The 23,456-nt window shown below is 40.6% G+C and overlaps 1 protein-coding gene across 1 annotated transcript; it reads left to right on the top strand.

Annotated features, from left to right (window-relative positions):
• The first annotated feature begins 1,174 nt into the window (after positions 1–1,174).
• LOC131689227 (protein brown) lies at positions 1,175–21,605 on the top strand. The gene is made up of 8 exons (XM_058974175.1): positions 1,175–1,768; positions 1,834–1,882; positions 1,968–2,154; positions 2,216–2,589; positions 2,653–2,856; positions 19,787–19,898; positions 20,128–20,491; positions 21,118–21,605. Exons 1-8 carry the CDS (start codon positions 1,612–1,614, stop codon positions 21,498–21,500), a joined length of 1,830 nt encoding a protein of 609 aa, XP_058830158.1. The 5' UTR covers positions 1,175–1,611; the 3' UTR covers positions 21,501–21,605.
• Positions 21,606–23,456: the final 1,851 nt, after the last annotated feature.

The following is a 23,456-nucleotide window of genomic DNA, read 5'->3' as shown; positions in this document are numbered from 1 at the left end:
CAGCTGAGTCGAGTGGTATACGCAACTCGACCCTCCGGGACTTGGTTGGACAACCGTTTTTCAGAGTGATAACATAACATATAAGAGAAAAAGTAACAAATCACCTTCTTTTGTTCATATCTTCGGAACCAAAAAGTCGATCAAAATGAAACTGGAATCGATTCAGCAATCTACGAGAAATAGGGATCATTTTAATTCTAGAGCTTGGCAACATTCCCTTTCTAATTCTGGAGCTTGGCAACTTCCGTTCTGTCGAAGATAATCAATGTAGTCAAAGAGGAGTTCAGTGAACATCGGTGTTCTTAACCTAAAAATTAAAGCTCCGGTCCTATTGTGTTGAACGTGATATTTTGTTCAATATTCTATTCTATTCTAACCCTTACACAGCCAGTATTGAAAAGCATCCTGGAAAACACTACAGTTATTCTGTGGTGTTTTTCTTGTCAATATTAATATTTGAAGCTTATTTTCATATGTCGCAAATATTAAAACGGCCAGGCCTACTGTGCAGAGTTTGGTGTTAAGATGTTTCAAAATTAAACGGCAATTAAATTATTCAATTAATGAATAATTTGATTGACGAATCGTTTTGAATCTTAAAGGAAGAAGAAACGAGGACAACCGTACCAACCGTTTCCGTTTGAAGAGGAAATGATAAATCGTATAAATATGAATATTGAACAATGAAAAATGTTGTGAATTTTAGCTTAAAATAATTTGAAATTATTGCCAACTAGTTTCACAAAAAAAGTATTAAAAATAAACAAACTCTTAAAACTACATTTAGCATATCCCTATCTAAAGGACAATAAAAACTCGCTTGTGATTTATTACTCTTGCTCAAATCTGAGATTTATTTGTTTTATAAAAAATAGACACTTTACGAAGCTTCGTAAAAATCAGGTGAAGTCAAATTTCGGTTTTTTGTACACAAAAACCGAACAATATACTCAAAAAGTATAACAAATCAGTATTTTATAAGTTTAGAGTAAAAATCAATTCAAATTAAAATGATTCGGTAGACTATTCTGGTTTAATAAGCGATTTACGAATTTTTTTTCGAGTGATCAATATCACCCCAATGATCAAAGTCACCCCGGTTTACGGTACTTATAATAACTACATAATTCCGAAAAATTAGGAAATCAGTGCAGACATTTTCATCTTTTGACAGATGTATCACGTTGACTAGTCCATGACACAGTTCGTTGAACGTGATATTTTGTTCACTAAACACCAAACAGCTAACTTCCCAAGAATATTTTCCAAGTAGACAAACGTGGATTTGCGAGGCATTCAAGTAGGAAAGTAGCCCTATCACTGTTAGGTAAAATGATGTGCGAGTTCTAACCGTCGCAGACCGGCTTGCTTTCTTCTCTCGTATAGTCTTATCAACAGTGATACAACTTGTTCGTCAAGAGATCACAAAACATCTGAAAAGTTTCATTCTTTGAGTTAAGATTTGTTTAGTAGCAGATTCTCGCTCTCGGCGCAAACATGTATCTCGGAGTGGCTAAGCTAGTGTAAACATTTCGGCCGAGTTGTTCAAAATAATACACTACAACGGTGACATTGTGTTTAGCTTATTTATATGCGAGAAAAGCCAAAACAATGGAAATCGACGCGGGATCAAGTCAGGTACTGAAACCAAATTCATACGATTCTTCAGTTCTGTTGGAGTGGAAAAATCTCACAGTTAGCGTAAACAGTGACAAATTTTGGAATTTTAGAAGTGAACAAAAGGATGCAAACTATATTTTGGAGGGTGGTAATAAAAATTCTTATTCCTACTAAATCTTACATCTACTGCAAGTTATGTCAATCAATTTCTAGCAAACGGTGCGGTTCGATCGGGGAACTTGATGGCAGTTATGGGTGCCAGGTGAGTGGCGATAATGACAGTAACTGATCACGAGTCGTTCGTTCTAATAAACAATTACCTATTATCGAAATTTGCTCTTTCGCAGTGGATCGGGCAAGACAACAATGTTGGCTGCCGTTTCGATGCGCATGACGGCAGATGACGTCCGAGGGCAAGTTCTCGTCAACGGGCGGCTGGTGAGCGGAACGCAGATGAAGCGCTTATCAGGCTTCATGCCGCAGTTTGAGATCTCAATCAACTCGTTGACAGTTCGGGAGCATCTCACATTTGTGGTAGGTCATTTAACGCTATGCTCGGCTGAGTGATAAGTGATTCCACTTTCTACCGTCACAGTCTAAACTGAAAGGAGTATCCCGGTCCCAGATGAGAACAGTTATCAATGAGTTGAGATTGGAAAACTGTGAACTAACGAGGATTTCGAAACTTTCGGGAGGGGAACGGAAGAAGGTCAATCTGGCTGGAGAGTTATTGACTGACCCGCATGTTTTGTTCTGCGATGAACCTACCACTGGGCTGGACAGTTTCAATGCACTTTCCGTTATCAGAACACTCCGGAAGTTAGCCACGGAACACAGAAAAGCGATTCTCTGCACGATTCATCACCCGGCATCGGCACTTTTCGAGTGCTTCAGCGACGTCATGCTGCTTAGAAAAGGTAAAGTATACTACCAGGGACCCACGACGGAGGCTAGGTCATTTTTCAATAGGTGAGATCTATCTCGGTTATCTAAATTCGCCTATATCTAATGTCCATATTTTTGGTTTTACAGTATTCATTTCCCTCTGCCGATAAATTGCAATCCTGCGGACCATTACTTCAGACTGGTGTGCGATTCAGAACATGATGATGAGGATGATAAAGTTGATCTTCAAACCCGCCACGAATTGGTACACAACAGTCAAAGGGAAAATATCACAGAAAAGTGTTCAACTGTAGTTTATCACGAGAGAAACGTGATGAAGAAACTTGGCGGGTATGTACTAATTGGAATGGTTTTGGTTAGTTTTGTCTATATAGTAGATACATATATAAAAATTAAATATCTTTTGACCAACGATTTCAGAAGAATAGCTTTGTCATATAGTTGGCTTCAAATTGGCCTTAAAATTAATATTGTGGAACTTCACTAACGAATCCTTAAATCATTAGTGTATAAAGTGAGTATTCGATAAAAAAATGGAAATACAAATATGTCTAGGTTTCTACTATACCCTTAAACAATCACAGATTTTAAAATGAAATTGGTATGAAATTGCTTGATTTCACAAGCCAAGAGTATCTACTGATCCCATTTTACATTACATTTCTAAATTTATATTGAAGATAACCAATAAAGTGGTAAAAAAAGTATTGAGCGATAATGTACCGGCCGGCTTTTGAAAATATAGGTAAAAAAAGACTTAATCCACCTATCAGTGAGATGAGACATTTCTTGCGCATACCACTGTTGAATCAATCATTAGTTTTCAGAACTCATGCGAAGTAGGCACCCAACTAAAGATGGGATGATCATAGTTTACTAGAAACTGCACGAATAAAACCTTGAATAAACTAATAAATTAATCAATAAAACTAATAAAATTGAAAAAAAAATCAATAAAAGTCAACCAATTTTATTAAATTCATATAATGAGCAGAATGATTAATGCAAATTAAAATAATAAAATAAATAAATCCATCCCGGGATTTTTAGCTTTCTCGGGATTTGTGGCTTTCACGGGATTTCCGAATCCCGGGAAGATATGTTTCTCCATTCCGGGAAAAGGATTTTTTAATTTATTTCATAAAACTTACGTTCTGCAAAAAAAATTTGGAGGCAGTATCTCGACCGGCAAATACTTGGAGTGAGTAGTAATTGTAATATATACGTTTTTAAGTGGTTCGCAAATCAATGGGCGATATATCTTTGAACTCGGTAATCGCCTTTGTTGTGATTTTTTAAAGTATAGTGTCCAAAACTTACGCAAGTCTTTGCTAAAGAATGTTCATGTTTTCATGCCAAAATTGACAAATTCACGGACTATTACCGCGAAGTACTTCTTTACAGTAGCGTTAGTGGTGCGTATAATATCTCCGCAACCGATGAATCAATTTATGGATTTTTAAATAGTTCTTTCTTATTTTAATAACTAGATTTTCAATAACAGTGTTTTCAAATAGAGATTAGAGATTAGAAAATTGGGCTGATTTCTTTAAAAAATCGATTACCGTCATCGGGGGTTGCTTTACGCCACGGGGGCTACGTTACGCCAAAATTAAAGAATGATACTTGAACTTCTAGTTAAAAATTAATGTTATATTTTGACAAAAGCAAAACGTAGCATTATTCGCTGGTTCAACACAAATATCAAAATTGGATATAAGTTGAATAAAATACTTGCAAGTAATCGTAGTAGGCGATGAATCCGAAATATAAAATATACGTAAAAAACAATGCAACTTAAATTCTCTTGGGGAAGTACTAAAATACTAATCAAATTATTAGATAAGAAGATATAGATTACGTGAAATTTACCTGGGAATGTAACGCAATTATTTGTGTTTGTACTTTTTGTCCGCATTTTTGATTATTTGGTAATTTGTGGTAATTTGTCCATTTTATCTAAAATTGGGGCTACATTACACCAAGCTTTACTTAAGTCTTTTTTTTTACAATGGAGAAGACCTTCACGTCCTAGCCCAGTACACGTGCTATTGGTAGGGTCCAATCTACCACACGGGGTGCACTGGTGGCGTGTCGGGCTCGAATGGTGACCAGCCATTAATACCGACTAAACTCGATTGGGCTCCGCCATCATTCCTCCCAGGAACTACCTCTCGGTATTACTTCTGGGGGATGGCTGTACTAAATGTACTCATTCACTCTCACTCACACGTTAATATGAGGCTTACTTGGGTGCTCTCTCAATCGCACTTTGATTCACTCTCAAACACTCCCACATGAGGCTGACTTGGGTGCTCACCCTATCACCTGATTCACTCTCAATCGTGCCACTCTATTGTACCTTTGTCACTCCCCCTGGCATCCCATGTGGGACATTTTTCTTAGGCCCCACTTCTGACATACCATGTGAGGCTGACTTTTGTGCTCACCCTTAACATGCCGTGTGAGACTGACTTGGATGCTCACCCTTCCACTCCTCTGCCACGCCATGAGGTATCGATACCTAAGTCCCAACATACTACGCTACGACCCTCCCGTCTTGGCATGAGGCAGTCCACTTATACGCCTATACACTCACTCTTCTGTCTTGCTTCGGGGTGGCTGGGTTTACCCCTTACGCGGTTGCCAGTCGCTGCGCCAAACCTGCCTCGGCATGAACAGACCATTCACTCCCTTTTTTGCGCTTGGCCTTTTTCGCTCCAGCTAACCAATCACTAGTTAGCCGTGCCCGTCGTCTGTTGCTCGGTTCGCCAGATTACCTGTAGCCTACTGGCAATCTGGATGGTAGCAGCCGAGACTGCGTTCCACTTCTCCACCGATTGACACATCCGCTGAATAAGGGTATCAGGGGTTGTGTCCCAGCCACAGACGTCAAGCATTGCTCTTCTTTCGACGTCGAACCGATGACATACGAACAGTATGTGTTCGGCAGTTTCATCTACACCTGGGCAGTCCGGGCAGACTGGGACCTCCGCGTGCCCGAACCTGTGGAGGTACTGACGGAAACAGCCATGGCCTGACAGGAATTGTGTCAGGTGGAAGTGAACTTCCCCATGGGGTCTTCCCACCCAGCTCGATATGCTAGGTATCAGCCGGTGAGTCCACCTACCTTTCGAGGAGTTGTCCCATTCACGCTGCCATCTGGCGACCGAGGTCGCCCTGGTGCGCTCGCGGGCTCCCCTATTTCCACGTAGCTCAAAGCACTCCTCATCTTCCCGAATGACCAGCCCGACTGGCATCATGCTCGCTATCACGCAGGATGCATCGTGTGATACCTTGCGGTAGGCAGATATCACTCTGAGGCACATCACGCGGTAGGTGCTCTCCAGTTTCTGCAGGTAACTGGTTATCCTCAGTGCTCTTGACCATGACGGGCCGCCGTACCTGAGGATAGATACGGCAACGCCTGCCAGTAACCTACGTCTACTGGCGCACACCTTTGAGCTGTTGGACATCATTCTCGATAGAGCCGCAACAGCAGTCGACGCTTTCTTGCATGTATAGTCGACATGGCTGCCGAAGGTTAGCTTGTCGTCTATAATGACTCCGAGAGACTTCAGACTTCGCTGTGAAGTGATCGCGACTTCTCCCACATGGATAACTGCATGTTGTGCCGACTTGCGGTTGTTGACGATAACTACCTCCGTCTTATGATGAGCGAGCTCCAGGCCTCTCGCGCTCATCCATTCCTCCACCGTGCTGATCGCGTGTTCTGCGGTTAGTTCTACCTCAGGAATTGACTCCCCGTAGACCTCCAAAGTTACGTCGTCAGCAAAGCCGACGATCTTGACCCCAGGAGGGAACTTCAGTCTCAGAACCTCGTCATACATGAGGTTCCATAGCACCGGGCCTAGGATCGAGCCCTGCGGGACTCCGGCAATAATCGGAACCCTTTTCTGACCGGCATCGGTCTCGTATAGCAGTACGTGGTTTCTGGAAGTAGCTTTCCAGGATCCGGTACAGACCCACCGGTAGGCTAAGCCGGTGTAACAAGAGCGCGATGGCATCCCAGCTTGCGCTGTTGAATGCGTTCTTCACGTCAAGTGTCACTAACGCACAGTATCGAATGCCTCGCCTTTTTCGTTGGATCGCTATCTCGGCAGTTTTTATCATTGAGTTGATAGCGTCCACCGTGGACTTACCCTTCCGAAAGCCAAACTGGTTGCTTGACAGGCCGTCCGTACCTTCTGCGTACGGGGTGAGCAGCACCAATTTCTGCCTTTTCCATCTATCGGGGAAATGGCACTCGTCAAGGCATCTCTGCATAGCTAGCCTGAACATGTTCGGGTTCGCTATGATCGCTGCCTTGAGAGCGTTGTTTGGAACTCCATCCGGCCCTGGAGCTTTGTTCATTGCTAGGGATTTAGCCACTGCGAGTAGTTCTTCATTCGTCACTGGAGCCACCATTTCGACCGTGCCCACACTGTCTCGTAGTGCAGGTGGCCAGGGGCTTGTGGCTCGAGACGGGAAGAGTACTTCGATAATCGTTGCCAACCGGTCCGGAGACCGTTCTGGGGGTGAGGAGCCCCCTTTGGTCTTGGTCATCACAATCCGGTAGGCGTCACCCCACGGATTCGCGTTGGCACTCTCACACAGGTTGTCGAAACACGCTCTCTTGCTGCTTTTAATAGCCTTGTTAAGGGCCAATTTCGCAGCTCGAAACACTTCACGGCGGTTCTCTCTTACATCCTCGGTGCGAGCTCTTTGCATCCTACGTCTAGCTCTGAGGCAGGCTGACCGTAGAGCTGCAATCTCGGCACTCCACCAGTATACCGGGCATCTACCGTTTCTTGGCAGTGTTTTTCTCGGCATAGTGGCGTCGCACGCGCGTGATAGAACAGCTACCAGCGCATCCCCGCTTAGACTGTCGATGTTGGCCTCCATTTCCAGGGCCGCGGTGAAAGCTTCGCTGTCGAAGTGATTGGACTTCCACCCGCGTACCTGACAGGGATCTCCCGCCCTCGGATGCTGCACACCATAGTTGATCTTAAAGCGGATTGCTAAATGATCGCTATGGGTGTAGCCTTCGTCTACCCTCCATTCCATGCCTGGAGCCAGACTCGGGCTGGCAAATGTTAGGTCAATCCACGCCTCCACTCCGTTTCTACGGAATGTACTAGCGGAGCCATTATTAGCTAGCACAGTATCGAGTTTCGCAAGCGCTTCCATTAGCGCTTGACCCCTGCTATTTGTACAGCGGCTGCCCCACTCCACTGCCCAAGCGTTAAAGTCTCCCACTATGACTACCGGTTTCCGGCCCACTAGGTCCGACGAGAGCCTGTCGATCATCTGGTTGAACTGTTCTATTGGCCACATAGGTGGGGCATAGCAGCTACAATAGAACACATCATTGATCTTGGCAATCGCGACACCCTCGGCGGAGGGGTGTATTACCTCTTGAACCGGGAACCGTCCCGTTGTACAGATTGCCACCATTCCAGACCCATCCGACACCCAATTGCCGTTGCTGGCAGGGATGCGGTATGGGTCTGATAAGAGGTCATTTCCGCTCCTAGCGACCTGACTTGGGCGCCTTCTCCAAGGACCTCTTGGGCCAAGGCCTTGTATACCGCACTAGATTGTGCGCCTCGCTTCAGCACCAGAAGCATTTCCCCCGTGTTGGTGCGTCTCACGCTACGCACATCTTGCCCATAGGCCGAAAGGCTTTCGGCCGCCTTCATCGACTTTAGGACATCGGCGTATTTGTCCTTGTCGGTTTTCAACCACAAGGCCTCGCCTCTGTCCTTGGCCTTCTTCGCGGGCCGCGGTACCTCCGGTGTCGGTGCCGGCATTTTCTTGGTGACCAGCGTCCAGGGGTTTGGGTCCCCCTGCCCCGGTCGCGCCGTGTTGCTGGTACCAACGCTCTGCTCAGCGAGGTCACTCTCGCCCTCGCTTACCTCGCCCAGACGGCGTTTGACCTTAACGGTTGCACGCCGTGTGGTGTCGCTTTTTGCACCCTCGCCTGGCGACTTCTTAGGGCGCTTCGCGTTCGACGCCGTCTTGCGATTGCCCTTGCCCTTGCCTTTTCCCTTCGAGGGGAACTCGGCCGCCGATTCGAGCGACGTGGCTGCTCCATAGAAGGTGAAGGCCACTGTCTGAGTGCCCGTATCGACCTTCTCTTTTCCCTCCCTCTTGGAGGCCACTGCACAGTGGTTCCATTCCTTAAGAGAGGCGGTCATAAATATATTCAATGCAAATTTTGATACATAACTGTATTTCTATAGTAAATTTGGGTCGCAGAATTCAAATTTCGCAATAAAAAATTGGTTATATCCACCTAACAGTGTAATACGGCTTTTCTTATTACATTAAGATTCATATTTACTTTTTTTGTTCCAGAATTTTTTTAGCATTGAATAGTACAATAAAAAAAGGAATAATTATTCATTGAAAGTTCTCTAAATTGTAGCTTCTGCACCTGAACGCAAATATTATGATATCGTCTTCGGTGAGCATGATATATCGAATTTTAAATAAATCGTGTATTTCTTTCCTTTAAAATGATGGTTTTCGTGAACAACCAATGTGTTTTCCTACAATAAAAATTATCCCATAATAAAAAAAAACTCCGAGTACCAGCTATTTTAAAATGGAGAAATACTACTTGTACTTGGGAACGTAGTTGTAATACAAAGTGGAGTGAGACATTTGCCTCGTACAGCAAATATTCCGTAGTGACATGTGTTTCAAAGAGAAGCGTCAAATAAATCGATATAACTCAAGTTCTAATGATTCGATCGATAAGAAATTTTGGGAAAATAACAAAGAAGCTATATAGTTTCGAGATCAGTAGTAATTATTATCGTAATATAATTTGACAATCTGATATAAAGTTTTTCGTCTTGCATTATCCCGTTAAACATGTACAACATCTTAGATTTTCTAGGCATTCTGGGCGCAGAGATGCGCAGCTGAAACCTAGTTTAAGTGGATGTGGAATGTCTGACGACCATTTTGAAAAGAAGTTCGGGAAGGATATCGAGGGACAAAGTTAGTTAAAGTCATATTGAAAATTTTCAGGTTAATTTTTCTATTACATATACAAATAAACTCATATTTCAGCTCTCCTTACACTCCAAAAACTGAAAATTATCATTTAATACAAAGCTAATAGTAGTGTTATCTGAAAAAAATTGAATATTAAAAATTACAGATCGACAAAAACATTTTTCTGGTGAGCTATCGATTATCGATATTATTTACATTATCGGTAAATAACGAACCACCCTATGCATTCTTCTATATACTAAGAAAACCAGTTCAGTATTGACAAAATTAATTATGAAACTATAAAATATACATACAGAACGATGTATTCGCAAGATAAAAACACGCCTTCGCCGAAATATTTTTTTTGTATTATTGGCCTATGGGGGGACCACTGTGCACTGTCTGGGTTTCTCTGTCGGACTTCTCCCGACATTCCACCCTCTTGGCATAAGCCTACTGTTTCTGTCTTGCGACACGAACAGTTTTTCGGAGTTCCAGGAGACTCTGTTTTAACTCCTTGCTTATATTTTGCTTTGCGCTAGTGTACTCGATTATTGCATCGAGCTGCTCCACCACTTTGCGCATCGCCGATGATGGCCCGTCCGGTGCGTTGGTAGGGCTATTTCCTACCGCTGCTGGGGGGTCACTGGTGCTTTCAGATGCAGCACTCATCGCTCCACTACTCTCCCCACGGGGGGAGACCTCGCCAAATCACCTCTAGCGAAGGGGTTTGGCACCTCCGACTGTTTATTTTTATTTTTTGTTAACTCCATGTTTAATCCCACGAGTAGCGCGAGAATAGATGTCCGCCACGCCAGAGCTCCGCATTAACGTGGTAAGGGACGCTTACTGTGGGGGTTGCCCAGGTACCCCACAGGCTCCGTTAACGATCGAGCAACTTTTTCACCCCCTCGATCACTCATCCCTCGGCACAGGTCGCTTCACGCCTTGGAATTGGGGTTATGACCTAACTTGCTTTACGTGGTGACCTCGGCCCAGATCATCACAACCATCCTCCTTTGCCAGGGCTTTGGACCTGTAGCTCTGGTTCTCAATAGTTCCATGTTCGTATATTATTACAGACATGCCACTATTGAGATCCGTCATTCGCTAGCGGAGTCTATATTACTCAATCTGAATATATGATCTAAAATGTACTCTTATTTTGGGATTTGATTCAAATTCAAAGCAGAATTTTTAGACCTTTACAACAAGTTATTCTGATATTACTGTATTTGATAAATCTCTTCTGCGGTTTATGAACAATAAAATTCAAATTGCATTCAAGGTATGAGTCTCTGAAACTTACAAAAATAATATATTGAAAAGTACTGACTTTAAAGGACTAGGGATTCACAAAGTGTTTCCGTTTTTTGGAGATAGCATCAATTCGGCGCTAGCTTGGTCACGCCACTAAGTTAGTGCCGGATTCTGATGAGAAGTCAGACAAAATGCAAATTCCATAACTAATTTGATTATAGCTTTTGTGTTCTCAACCCGCGATGATAGTTTTAAGCAATTTTCTCCTTGGTGCAGAAAAAATAGTTTTTACCTAAATTTTTCTCCACTTAGTAGAAATATAGCATGTTGTTTTATATCTCGATATGCTGCGTTCATGCAGTCTTCATATTTCCAACAAAATTGTTCTAAATGACATTATCAATAACTTTGCTGAAGACGCCAAATCTCTTACTATTTTTGAAGAGTTAATTCTCCATAATTATTTCTATGAGAATTAATCACTAAAATGTTTATATGCGTTAAAATTTTTTTCGAACATTTATCCCACTTTAAAAGATCGTATTCTTTGACATCATTGCTGTTTTGAAAAATGTGTAAGCCGAAAAACAGTATTTTTGTTGACAACAACAATTAATTAAAGCAAGAGCATTATCGTGATTTTGAATCTACCGCATAATATCTTTTATTTAATATCTTGTTTTGGGCGAGACTATCAACTGTTTTCGTTTAATCGGCGTGTGAATATTAGAAAATTGGTTGGACTAAATCGGGCTTTTTGCCGTTTATACGATCTGATTCGCGACCGCGAAAAACCGTTTGAGACGAAAGTATGCGCAATCGGTTGAGCTTTCAGAAAAACATAAGTTTTCGCAAATCGGTTGACAGATTTCGACGTTATAGCTCATAACCTAGTTTTAGGTAATTTGGCCCAGTTTTTAGTTTTCATTGTATATTTCCTACCAAATTTTGTATACCAAAGAGAACTTTTCATTTCACAATTCGAAATATAGTGAAAATCCAATAGGAATTACTTAGGCCAAAATAGGAATTCATTTCTATTGCAAAAAATCAAAAAGAAATGGATGGTCCGAATCGGCACCGGGTTGAGATAATTCGGACCTTTCATGTACTTTTGCACAGAACCGTTTATACAGAATACGGCAAAATATTGGAAAAAGTCGCCTTAGAAATGATCAGCTCTCAGGAAAAAATATTTATTTGGAATCGGTTGCTTCGTTCAAGTTCTATAGCTCATAAACCATTTCTAGGTCCGAATTGGCTCAGTTCCCCCTATAGGTTTGAAAACCGTTCCATTTTGATTCTCCTTGTTTGCCTGGAACGACATCTGTTAGATTACTTATGTTTCTGAATTTTCAATAATTTATCAAATCCATGTTAAATTTTAGCATTTTCCGAAAAATTTATGATTTTCTTCAGCGCACATTATTTTTAGAAAATCATGAAGTTGGACATATCGCATGACAGGTTTTAAAACTCGTCTCGTAAATATTATACAAGAAAATAATCTATAGGGGGAAGTGGGCCAATTCGGACCCTCAGCTGTTTCTCAGCTATGACAATATATGAAAAGCGTATATATCATTGACATATCGCATGACATGTTTCAAAACTTGCCGAAAATTGTCCTCTTTCCGGAATATCCCGGGGTCCAATTTGACCAACCCCCAAATGTTCTCCAGTTCACTGGTTGCGCAAAATTATGAAGTTTGACACCTCGCAAGACGGATTTTATAATCAATTGAAAAGTGTCCTCTTTGTCGGATAACCAGGTTTCCGGAATAGCCCCAAGTTGTGGCCAATTCGCCCAAAAACTCAAAATGACATCATAAAGCTTGACATGTCTCAAGATGGGTTTTATAACTGGTCGAAAATTGTCCTCTTTGCCGGAGGAGCCGGGTTCCCGGTATACTCCAGGGTGTGATCAATTAGACAAAAAAACCAAAATGTCCTTCAGTGAACTTGCTTAGCAAAATCATGAAATTTGACGTGCAGCAAGACGGTTTTGGAACCAGTCGAAAATTGTCCTCTTTGCCGGAGGGACCAGGTTTCCGGAATACCCCGGAGTGTGGCTAATTAGACCGAAAACCCTCAAAATGTCTTTTAGCGTACCTGTTTCGCAAATTCATGCAGTTTGACATGCCGCAAGACAGGGTTTCAAAAAGGTCCAAAAGTATCTACTTTACCGGAGGAACCCGGTTCCCGAAATATCCCGGAGTGTGGCCATTTCGTCCAAATGCTCTCAAAATGTCTTTCAGTGTGCTTGTTTTGTAAAATCATGAAGTGTAAAGTGCTGCAGACGGGTTTTGAAACCAGTCCAAAATCGTCCCTTTTTACCGAAGGAGCCAGGCTCCCGGAAGATCCCGGGGTGTGTCCAATTTAACCAGAAACCCTCAAAATGGTCTCCAGTGCACTTGTTTTGCAAAATTTTAAAGTTTGACACCCCGCAAGACGGGTTTTATAATCAGTCGAAAAGTGTTCTATTTGCCGGAGGAACCAGGTTCCCGGAATACCCTGGGTTTTGGCCAATTCGACCAAAGACCCTCAGAATGTTGGACAATGCGTTTGTTTTACAAAATCATAACGTTTTGTTCGTTGCAAGACTGGTTTGAAGATCGCTATGAAAGTTTTTTGCTTTTCGGACGGGGGGTTACCCCAGTACTCACAACAACATATCCGGAACTACGGTCAGTTCCGGAAAGGTGGCCTCGGTTTCTAAAACTTTGGAACGCGGCAGAGAACCACTATTTTGAAATTTAACATTTTCAATGAAATGGGGATTGGGGACGTAAGAGTTAAAACAGTCTTTATACATGAAGGGCACAAAACCTAACTATGATTAGATCAGGTATTTGCGTTTCGACTTCGTCTCTTCAGAAGCACGACACTGGTCAAGTGCCGTGGTTCTGAATCGTCAAATGCCTTGGTCAAATGCACCGGGCTGACGCTAAGTCCACTTGGATGGAAGTTGAAATAAACCGTTATGGAATAAACAGGGTTTGCAAATAGCTCTGGGGCACAAATGTACCCCACAAAACCTTTCTATTTTTAAATGCTTCTGCTAGAAAAAAGCCAGCCAAAAGATGACTCATACTACATACTACTACAATTTTCGCAAACATATTATGATAAACTCATCCATTTTTTCACAACATAAGAAAAATGTTCGTGATAATCGACTGCTGATTCACCACCATACACCGTTCAGCCCGATACAAAATTTATTCAGACCAGGCCCGTGGGCAAGGAAAGGGTTTTAGGGGTTCAAACCCCTCCCTGAGGGTTTTGAATTACTTTTAAAAACTTATTAACTTCCTGCTCAGGGATAAAATTCCACAGCGAGCAGTGTCATTCGAGTTCGGTCACTCTAGAAACAAGTCATTGAAAAAACCAAGGAAGAAACCTCGCGAAGGTGGCTGAAAAGGGATGTAAGTTGGTCGACATCTCTGAGCCGGTTCACGTTTCGCCATGTTTCGATATTAGCACTAGTTGTGAGTAGATCAGCTATATAGCAAAGGTCGATCAGCGGGATCGTTATCTGCAGAAATTTTACAGCCGATGATCTCTCCGTCAGAGTGACTGACAGTTAAATGATTTGCGAAAATGGTCATCGGTATCGGGAGAAATACCGCCGCCGAGAGTTTCTCAGCAGCAGCTTGCAAATAAATTGAAACGAGCAGTGCCAAGAAGGATAAGAAATCCTGCGAAGGTGGTTGTAAAGAGATGTAAATCATTATGGTCGACACCTCCGGATCGGTTCGTGTCTCAACAGGTGACGATATTTGTAGCAGACCTGAGCAGGTCAGATATACCGAGTAGGTTGGACAGCAAGCAAGAAAAAGCATCAATGGAAAAAAAAACATGAAAGATTAACACAATATAAAAAGATCATGAGTATAATCCCCTCTGAAGTAGTGCGTACATCCGTTCATAAATTCATGAAAAACGATCATAGCAACTTCGTGAACTGAACGATTTACGAAAACTGTGACCAAAATTATGAACAACAAAACCTCGTATCCATGACACTATTTGTGTTTCCACAATATTAGTTCGCCCCAACAATATACAGTGTGTCCCATATGTTCACCCCATTTTTACAGGATACCTTTTTTTTGCTTGAACAAATTGCACCAAATTTTCAGCGCTTGTTTTAAAGCTTAATAAGCGATGTTTCTCGAAATTTGGAAGCTCTGGTGCGTATCGTTCATTTGTTTTGGCAGTTTTAGTGAAAAAATTGGTGTCCCACATTATTTTTTGTCCCACATTTATACGTTCACCCAACTATTTTTCAAATAACTATTTTTCTATTCACACAGACTGCTCCAGATTTTCAACGTTTGTTTTGAAGCTTAATCAACGATTTTTCTCGAAGTTTGGAAATCCTGATGCATCTTGTTCGTTTATTATGGCAATTTAAGTGAAAATGTGTCCCTTATTTATCCGTTAAACCTATTTTCTCATAATATTTTTTTTTTCATTGAGGCGTACTGAACCAAATTTTCTAAGTTTATTTTAAAGCCCAATTTACGATGTTTCTCAAAATTTTGAAGCTTTGGTGCGTTTTGTTCGTTTGTTATGGAAGCTAAAGTCAAAACAGTTGTTCCTGCATTTATATGTTCACAAACAACAAAATCGTTGTTCCCAAAAAATTCTTTACTCGAGTAAATATCGGGTAATAATCAATACTACATTTATCAGTCAGTTGAATTCCCATCATTTTTGAATACAAGTTTCATTTGCTTCGGCATTTAATTATTACGATATACTATATTTATTGCTCTCTTGAATTAAGTCATACACTTTGAAGCCCTTCTAATATCCCTTTTTCCAGACATTACCCGATTGAAAATGTTTCGAGTATGATGATTCGTGATGTATATGACAACGCGAAGCAGTATTCGTCAGTTGCAAAGTTCAAGAAAGCAATCAAACCATTCTAAAACAAGTTCATAGCAAGAAATATAGAAAATAGTAATAATTAAATACTGAAGCGAATGAAACTTGTATGCAAAAATGGTGGTAATTCGATTGATTGAAGTGTTAATTTTTACTGGATAAAACTTAAATAAAGCATATTTTGGGAAAACATATTTTTTCTTTGTGAATGTATAAATGCAGGAACAACTTTTTGCACTTAAACTGCCATAACAAACGAACGAAATGCACCAAAGCTTCGAAATTTTGAGAAACATCGTAAATTAGGCTTTAAAATAAACTTTGAAAATTTGGTGCAGTACGTTTCAATGGAAAAAAAATTATTCTGAGAAAATAGGGTTGACGGAAAAATAAGGGACACATTTTTCACTTAAATTGCCATAACAAACGAACAAGATGCACCAGGATTTCCAAACTTCGAGAAAAATCGTTGATTAAGTTTTAAAATAAACGCTGAAAATCTGGAGCAGTTTGTGTGAATATAAAAAAGTTATTTGAAAAATAGTTGGGTGAACGTATAAATGTGGGACATCACTTTTTTCACTTAAATTGCCAAAACAAACGAACGAAACACACCAGAGCTTCCCAATTTCGAGAAACATCGTTGATTAAGTTTTAAAACAAGCGCTGAAAGTTTGGTGCAGTTTGTTCGAAAGAAAAAAAGTTATCCTGTAAAAATGGGATGAACGTATTAATGTGGGACACACTGTACTTGTTTGGTTGGGTTACTGTTGTTCGCTGGACATGTTTGTTACGAGTCTTGTTCATAATTTGGGAATACACAGCCGATAGTCATCGGATATTGATGATTTTAGGAGCTAATCCCCATTTTTTGTGATTTCTTATCACGCTACCGTGATATTTTATTCATGAGTTTACTCTCTGATTTTTATGTCAGAGTAGCGGGATCTATGTTCATGATTTCAGGATCTTAGTCGAGATTTTCGTAATTTCTATTCACGTTATCGTGATATTTCAGTCACGACTAAAGTGATTCTTGTTCATGATTTCAGGATCCTAGACACGATTTTGAATATTTCAATCACGTGATGTGATTTATGTCCATGATTACAAGAACTTTGTCATGGTTTTCATAATTTCCGTTCATGTTGTCGTGATATTTTGAGATACATGAATCCCTAATGTTTATTTATGCTAATGATTTCAGGATCTTAGTGACGATTTTTGATATTTTTGTCACGAGTTACGTGATTTATGGTCGTGATTTTTGTAATTTCTGTTCATCTTATCATGAATTAAAATTTTATTCTATAGCTTACTTAGATTCTTGGTCGCTAGCAGCTGGATATTTCATGAAAAAATGCAAGGAACAAGAATGATTCCCCGACTAATACTCCAAATTTTGTAAAATTGGCTCACGTGAAAATTTCATTACCATGTTGAATCAAATTCAATATGATCACGCAAAATAGATCGTGAATCATGTACTAGAAATCATGAACCACTTCACGAATACATGAATAATATGTAATGAACTTGAGAACCATTTCACGAGCATTGGATCTTGGCTAATATATTAGGAATCATGCCATCAATCAGGCATGGGAAAATTCGTTCACTCGCGCGACTGTTGCTAACTGTGGATCACAAAGTAGTCAAAATTTTGTGCTCACTAATTAACCATAATCAACGCACGAAGAGAGAAGTCTAATAACTTCAGAGCAGGTCACTAGATGGACAAACTGCGAATCAAAAGTGAAGCTTAAAAATTTAAGAGCAGCGTCAATTCTTCGCTCGTGAATGTTTGTCACGTAGCTTCGCGAAGCTCACAAAGGTTTCTTCATGCATGATTAAAACATAGTACCTATTTTTGCACTGAATTTTTTGCTGACAGATCGCGTTATGGGTAGTTTTGTGATACACTACTAGCAATTTGATCTACTGAAGTTCCTTGCGGCCTATTTGTTAGCAGTGCATTGTTGCAAATTTTTAAAACCATGCTGATTATCAGCTAGTTTTAAAATGGTATATGGTTTTCCAAGTATTAATTATATTCTGCGAATATGAAAATGAAATAAAACTGTATAATGAAAATCCTATGCAAACCGCGAACCGCTCGAGAAGAGCTTCGCGAACGAAGCCATCCGCGTTGGGGAAGGAAAGTATTAAAACACAACTGATGTGCTTCTTCGTTGGTTGTTATAGCTTTGAATCGCATGTGTCCGTAACGACAGGTTGCTAGGTGTCATTTTCGAAGCTAACAGAATGCATCACAACTGAAGAAAGCTTGCTTGCGAAGCGCGAACGATCAGTTCACGATGCGATTTTTCCCATGCTTGCCATCAATACTTGATGGCTTTGTGAACTATTTCACAAGCGCGAGTGGTTTCACCGCCAAGCAAAAGGATCTCAACACGCAGCAGCAAACTGCGTCAACAAGATCTGGCAGACCGACATTCTTAGATTTTTTTTAATTTTTACTTATTGTAAACAAATTAAAAGACCCACGGCTCAGTTGTGCTAACGCATTGAGCCGTTTCAACTAAATCATTAGATTTAAAAAAAAACAAGCACGAATGGTAACTTGTGACTATTATATTAAATAAAATGAACCAGTACACGACGTGACTAACATTTTATAATTTTGTGATTTATTTCACAAGTACGCATGGTCAGTCGTGACTACTATACTAGGAATCATGAACGAGTTCACGAATACATGAATAATATTTCATGATTTTGTGAACTATTTCAGGAGCACGAATGGTAAGTCATGACTAATATATTAGGCATCATAATATATTCATGAATAAAATTCCGATTTTCGTGAAATAGATCACGAGAAAATATCCACAATGTTTTGATTTTGCGAACTAAGTTCGCGTACAGAAAATCGATTTGTTAATGACAAGGAAACTGTGACTAAATTTCACAAAACAAAAACAAATATTTCCACCAATAAAAGCGTTATGAGGACGTTACTGAAGCTGAACATAATTATAAAACATATGATTTTTGTTCAAAGTCCTGTTTTCGTCACGTAAAAACGTGAATGTTCCACGGTACTTTATGTATGATTTTAGTTACAATGTTTTTAAGGTGTAACGGTGGCCTCGGATGGCAAGATACAAGAGGTTTAAGTTTAGTCATAAGGATTAACTACTTCAAACCAATCAGACACTACCTCTAACCAATTTCATTCCTTCTATATAGTAGATATTTACCCAATTTGTTGAGCTGAGTCGATTGGTACGCAATACTCGGCCCAGGTCTCATAAAAATCTCCAAAGTTTAACCTTTCCTTTATAAGAAACGTAGAAAAATCACGAGCATTTTCTGTGCATGGGCCTCAGACAATACTTCGTTAAAAGTTTGATAACTTCTCCTAAAGTTGAATTAAATTGTAGTCTTCGACAAAATTGTACGTAATTGAATTATCACTCTTTTTTCATATGTAGCGGTAATCTCATGTGGCACTTAGCGGTAGAAATGTGAGATTTTATTCATGTAAATTGTCTAAAAAACTCATACAAGACACCCCTGGTGAAATTGACTCAAGGGTAGGCCGATCGAGTTTTCAAAAAAGCGTTTTTTTTCCTTTGCGAAATTCATTGTACCCCGTAGAATCAATTCCAACTGGTTCGAAAATATTTCTGGTACTAAAATAATTAAAAACTTTTCCTTAATTTCAAAAGTTTTGAAAAAAAAAATTGGTACTTTCAGGCGACCGCAACGCACCGCAATAATAAAATAAACTGAATTAAAGAAACAATGGCTGCTTAACCTTTCTATGAGAGAAAAACAAAAAAATCGTGGAATTGACCGATTAAACTTTTATTTTTTCGATTTAATTTGGCTTGGGAAAACCGGACACTCTAAACTAATACTGAACTTACTCAAATAGATTGATAAAATATTCCATTTCCAATGCACAGAGAACCCCAGTCAGTCCAATCGGACGACATTTAAACAACAAACAGAAGCACAGCTTTGTAATTGATGAAAGAATTAAAGTTTGATAAATACTTTGAAAAGATTAACAGTTGGTTTAAACCCACCATTTGAATTTAAATTCGTATCTTGTCCACAGGAACAACCGTCAACCTGACTGGTCAACCCAACTCTACCTCCTGCTGCACCGCGGTGTCATCGATAGCACACGCAACATTCGCGAATACGTTATAGTGACATCTTTATTTCTGGTAAGTTTCCGCAATTTTCCACATTATCACAGACGCGGCACACGACCATTTAAAATATCTGATCTCATTCGAAGCATACTTTTCTTCTTCTTTGTTCCTCTTCCACTTTGCCCATCTGGCCGTTTTTTGCTCAATTTGGATCCGATGATCATTGATCGGATCAACCTGCCGCGCCGGGGCGTGTATCGGCGTGCTTATGGGTGTTCGTGCGTGGCATGTGCCTATCTAGATCACCAGCATTACCATCTCGGCGCTATACTTTCACATCACTCCCACCAGCCAGACGGCGATCCAAGATATCCGCGGGGCGTTTTTCCTCATGCTCTGCGAGCTGCTCTACACCGTCAGCTATGCCGTGTTCTACATGTTCCCGCTGGAGCTGCCCCTGCTGCGACGGGAGGTGGGCGAACGGACGTACCGCCTTTCGGCCTACTACGCTCACAAGGCACTGTTGACGGTGCCGAAAGCGTTCTTCGAGTCGTTCCTGTTTGTCGGAATTATCTACGGATGTGTGCAGTTTGCCGCCGGATTCGGCACCTATGTCGGAATTGCTACCGTTTGTTCGGTGGCTAGCCTGCTGGCCGTCGCTTACGGTACGTATCGAAATATGTTTCGTTTTCTTAAGTAACGTTGATAGTTAATTTAATTTGTTGTATAGCTAATCGTGCGTGTATCTTTTGGTAAACCTTTAATTTAGGATATTTTTTCGGTGCAATCAGATGTAGACAAAATCTGAAAAACATTCCCAATCGCACGTTAGTATCAATGAAAGATTCCTTTCCAATTGTAGTCATTTTCTCTGTATTTATAGAACAATCGAAAATTTAATGGAAAGCTTTATAGTATACCGTAATAACTGAAAGAGTAGATAATCAATCAAAGACTCTCGTTATTATTTACTTCGCATTGAAAATTTTCACCAAAAATAACGCAATGATTTTTGTGCTGGAAAGTGACTACAAGGATTTTCCAAGAAAATTATTTTTAACCATCTCGAACCCGCTGCTAAGCTACAGCAAATGGATTCAGCTTGCAAGCGCAATCGCTTTCAGTCTCGGGCTCCATTAGCAGGTGCATTAGTTTGCCCGTGTCCGTGCGGTTATGCGAGAAAGTTGCAAAATGCAAAATATTTAATTTCAGTGCAAAAAGATCAACGTTTTGCACTACATATATGCTTTCTAAGCCTCATATTTTCCATCATTTCCTCCCCCGTTCGCAGGCTACCTGTTCTCGTGCATCTGCGGCTCAATGGAACTCTCAATCGAGTACGCTAACATAATCTTCTTACTGTACGCCCTGCTCGGGGGCTTATATCTGAACGTCCGAGCATTTCCCGTCAGCAAGTTTATTTCGTTCTTCTTTTTCGCCTCGGAGGGCATTTCGGTGTATTACTGGCGAACGGTTGGCAGCATCACCTGTGATCCGGGACGAAACACTACCTGCCTGCGGGACGGTCAAGCTGTACTCGAGGACTCAGGCTACCGAACCACGCTGGAAGCCATCCACTACAACTATCTGCTGATGGTGGTCGAAATTTTGCTCGTTCACTTTGCGGCCTACCTCAGCCTGCGAAGGTTCGTCAAAAGGGTGGGCTTTTACTAGTAAAAAGGAAAGAAAACAAAACAATCCTTTTTTGGGAACTCGTTTTATCTTACAGGACCAGTCAATATTAAACAAAGCAAGATTTTTTTCCGGGTTCAGGTACTATCGTTTTGTTATTTGTTTCGAATCCGATCAGTCCCTAGAAGCACATGTTGATTAATAGTCTGACGAGCTAAAAACAGCGTCTGTAATTATACTTACTCGAACGTTCCAAATTCACCCTCGATGCTCTGGGTTAGATTTTGGTAACTCTTATTATACGCACGCCTCGTGGGTAGGTCCGCCGTAACATAGGCTAAAATGCAAAATCTGGGAGGCCGCGGCGAAAATCGCCACTACTACTACACTTTCGGTAAATGGAGTAGCATCAAACAAGAAAACAATTTTCGGTATAAGAGAAATACGAACAATTATAGTAGAAAATAGGTACCAGAGGGTAGCAGTGAAGATAAAAAACCACGACCAACGAAGATCCCCGTTCCGCGGGTGCTTTGACCGAAAAGCCTTGACTTGCTTCACACTTTTAGATAATGGGCGTTCGGACAAAAATATTGAATGAATAGAAGCAATACACGCCGAGAGTAAAAATATTGTTCGCGTAATCGCAGGTAAATTTGCGGTTAGTTTTTTGGATTTGATCATTACACTACTGGACTAGGCCATCAATCGCGCGAGGCTATTGATACTTGATTGCTCTTGCCAGAGAGCAAAAAAAAAAGATCGAAGTGCAAGCTGATCAATCATTCCTTGCAGTAGTAGCAGTAGGCTTTGCAATCGGTAATCGACGTTGTCTACACATTTGGTGCCCCACTCAATAACGCCGGTCGACGAGAGAGACCAACATTATTTAGTTTTCGGGCCTGTGGATTTTTATAGTATTAATACAATAGAATTACAATAAAACTAGCTGCGTGTCATTAATATTCTATTCTATTCTATTCTAACCCTTACACAGCAAGTATTGAAAAGCATCCTGGAAAACACTACAGTAATTCAATATTGTTTTTCTTGTCAATATTAATACTTGAAGCATATTTTCATATGAGCGACCGAAAATAAAAGTCGCAAGGACAGAACATGCTTCGTAAAACCCGTTTCAAGTATATTAGAATATAAAAACCGGATATAAACTTCAAGCATAAAAATCGGACTGGGACATTTCTTGGTAAGAGTCGGATAAAAAAAAACCTTCAGTAGAAAACCCGGAAAGATATATATCCGATTCTTACAAAGTAGTTTTTGTTAGCCGACTTTTAATCTTGAATAGCAATATATACGGATGCTCCTACCAGCGATTTATTTATTTGAAAGCGATTTTTATACTGGAGGTTCATCCTTGACGAGTTTTATGGGTGAAAACTTTTTAAGTGATTCTTATGCTGAAAGCTTTCTGTCCGATTTTTATGCTTGAAATTTATTTCCGATTTTTATATTTTAATATGTTTGAAACGGGTTTTGCGAAGCATGTTCTATCCTTGCGACTTTTATTTTCGGTCGCTCATATGTCGCAAATATTAAAGCGGCCAGGCCTACTGTGCAGAGTTGGGTTTGGAGATGTTTCAAAATTAGACGGCAATTAAATCATTCATTCAATGAATAATTTAATTAACGAATTGTTTTGAATCTTAAAGGAGGAAGAAACGAGAACAACCGTACCGACCGTTTCAGTTTAAACGGGATATAATAAATCGTTGGGAGTGACTTGGCTAAGAAAGTTTATGTCACTCCTTTGATCCTTTGGGATGGGACAGAGGTATTTACTCCTTGACCTGGCTAATAAGCCTAGGTTAAAGCGCCTTTACTCGCTCTCAAACTTACCGTGCCATGCAAGATAAGAATAATAACTATAACTACATAATTCCGAAGAATTCTTAAGTAAGTGCAGATATTATTATCTAGAGACAGGCGATCCACGTACCCCAATCCATGACACAGTTCATACTCTCCCTGTCCAAT

This window comes from Topomyia yanbarensis, chromosome 3 (genome assembly GCF_030247195.1).
Source record: "Topomyia yanbarensis strain Yona2022 chromosome 3, ASM3024719v1, whole genome shotgun sequence".
Classification (NCBI taxonomy): domain Eukaryota; kingdom Metazoa; phylum Arthropoda; class Insecta; order Diptera; family Culicidae; genus Topomyia; species Topomyia yanbarensis.
This window is presented reverse-complemented; position numbering and strand designations above follow the sequence as displayed.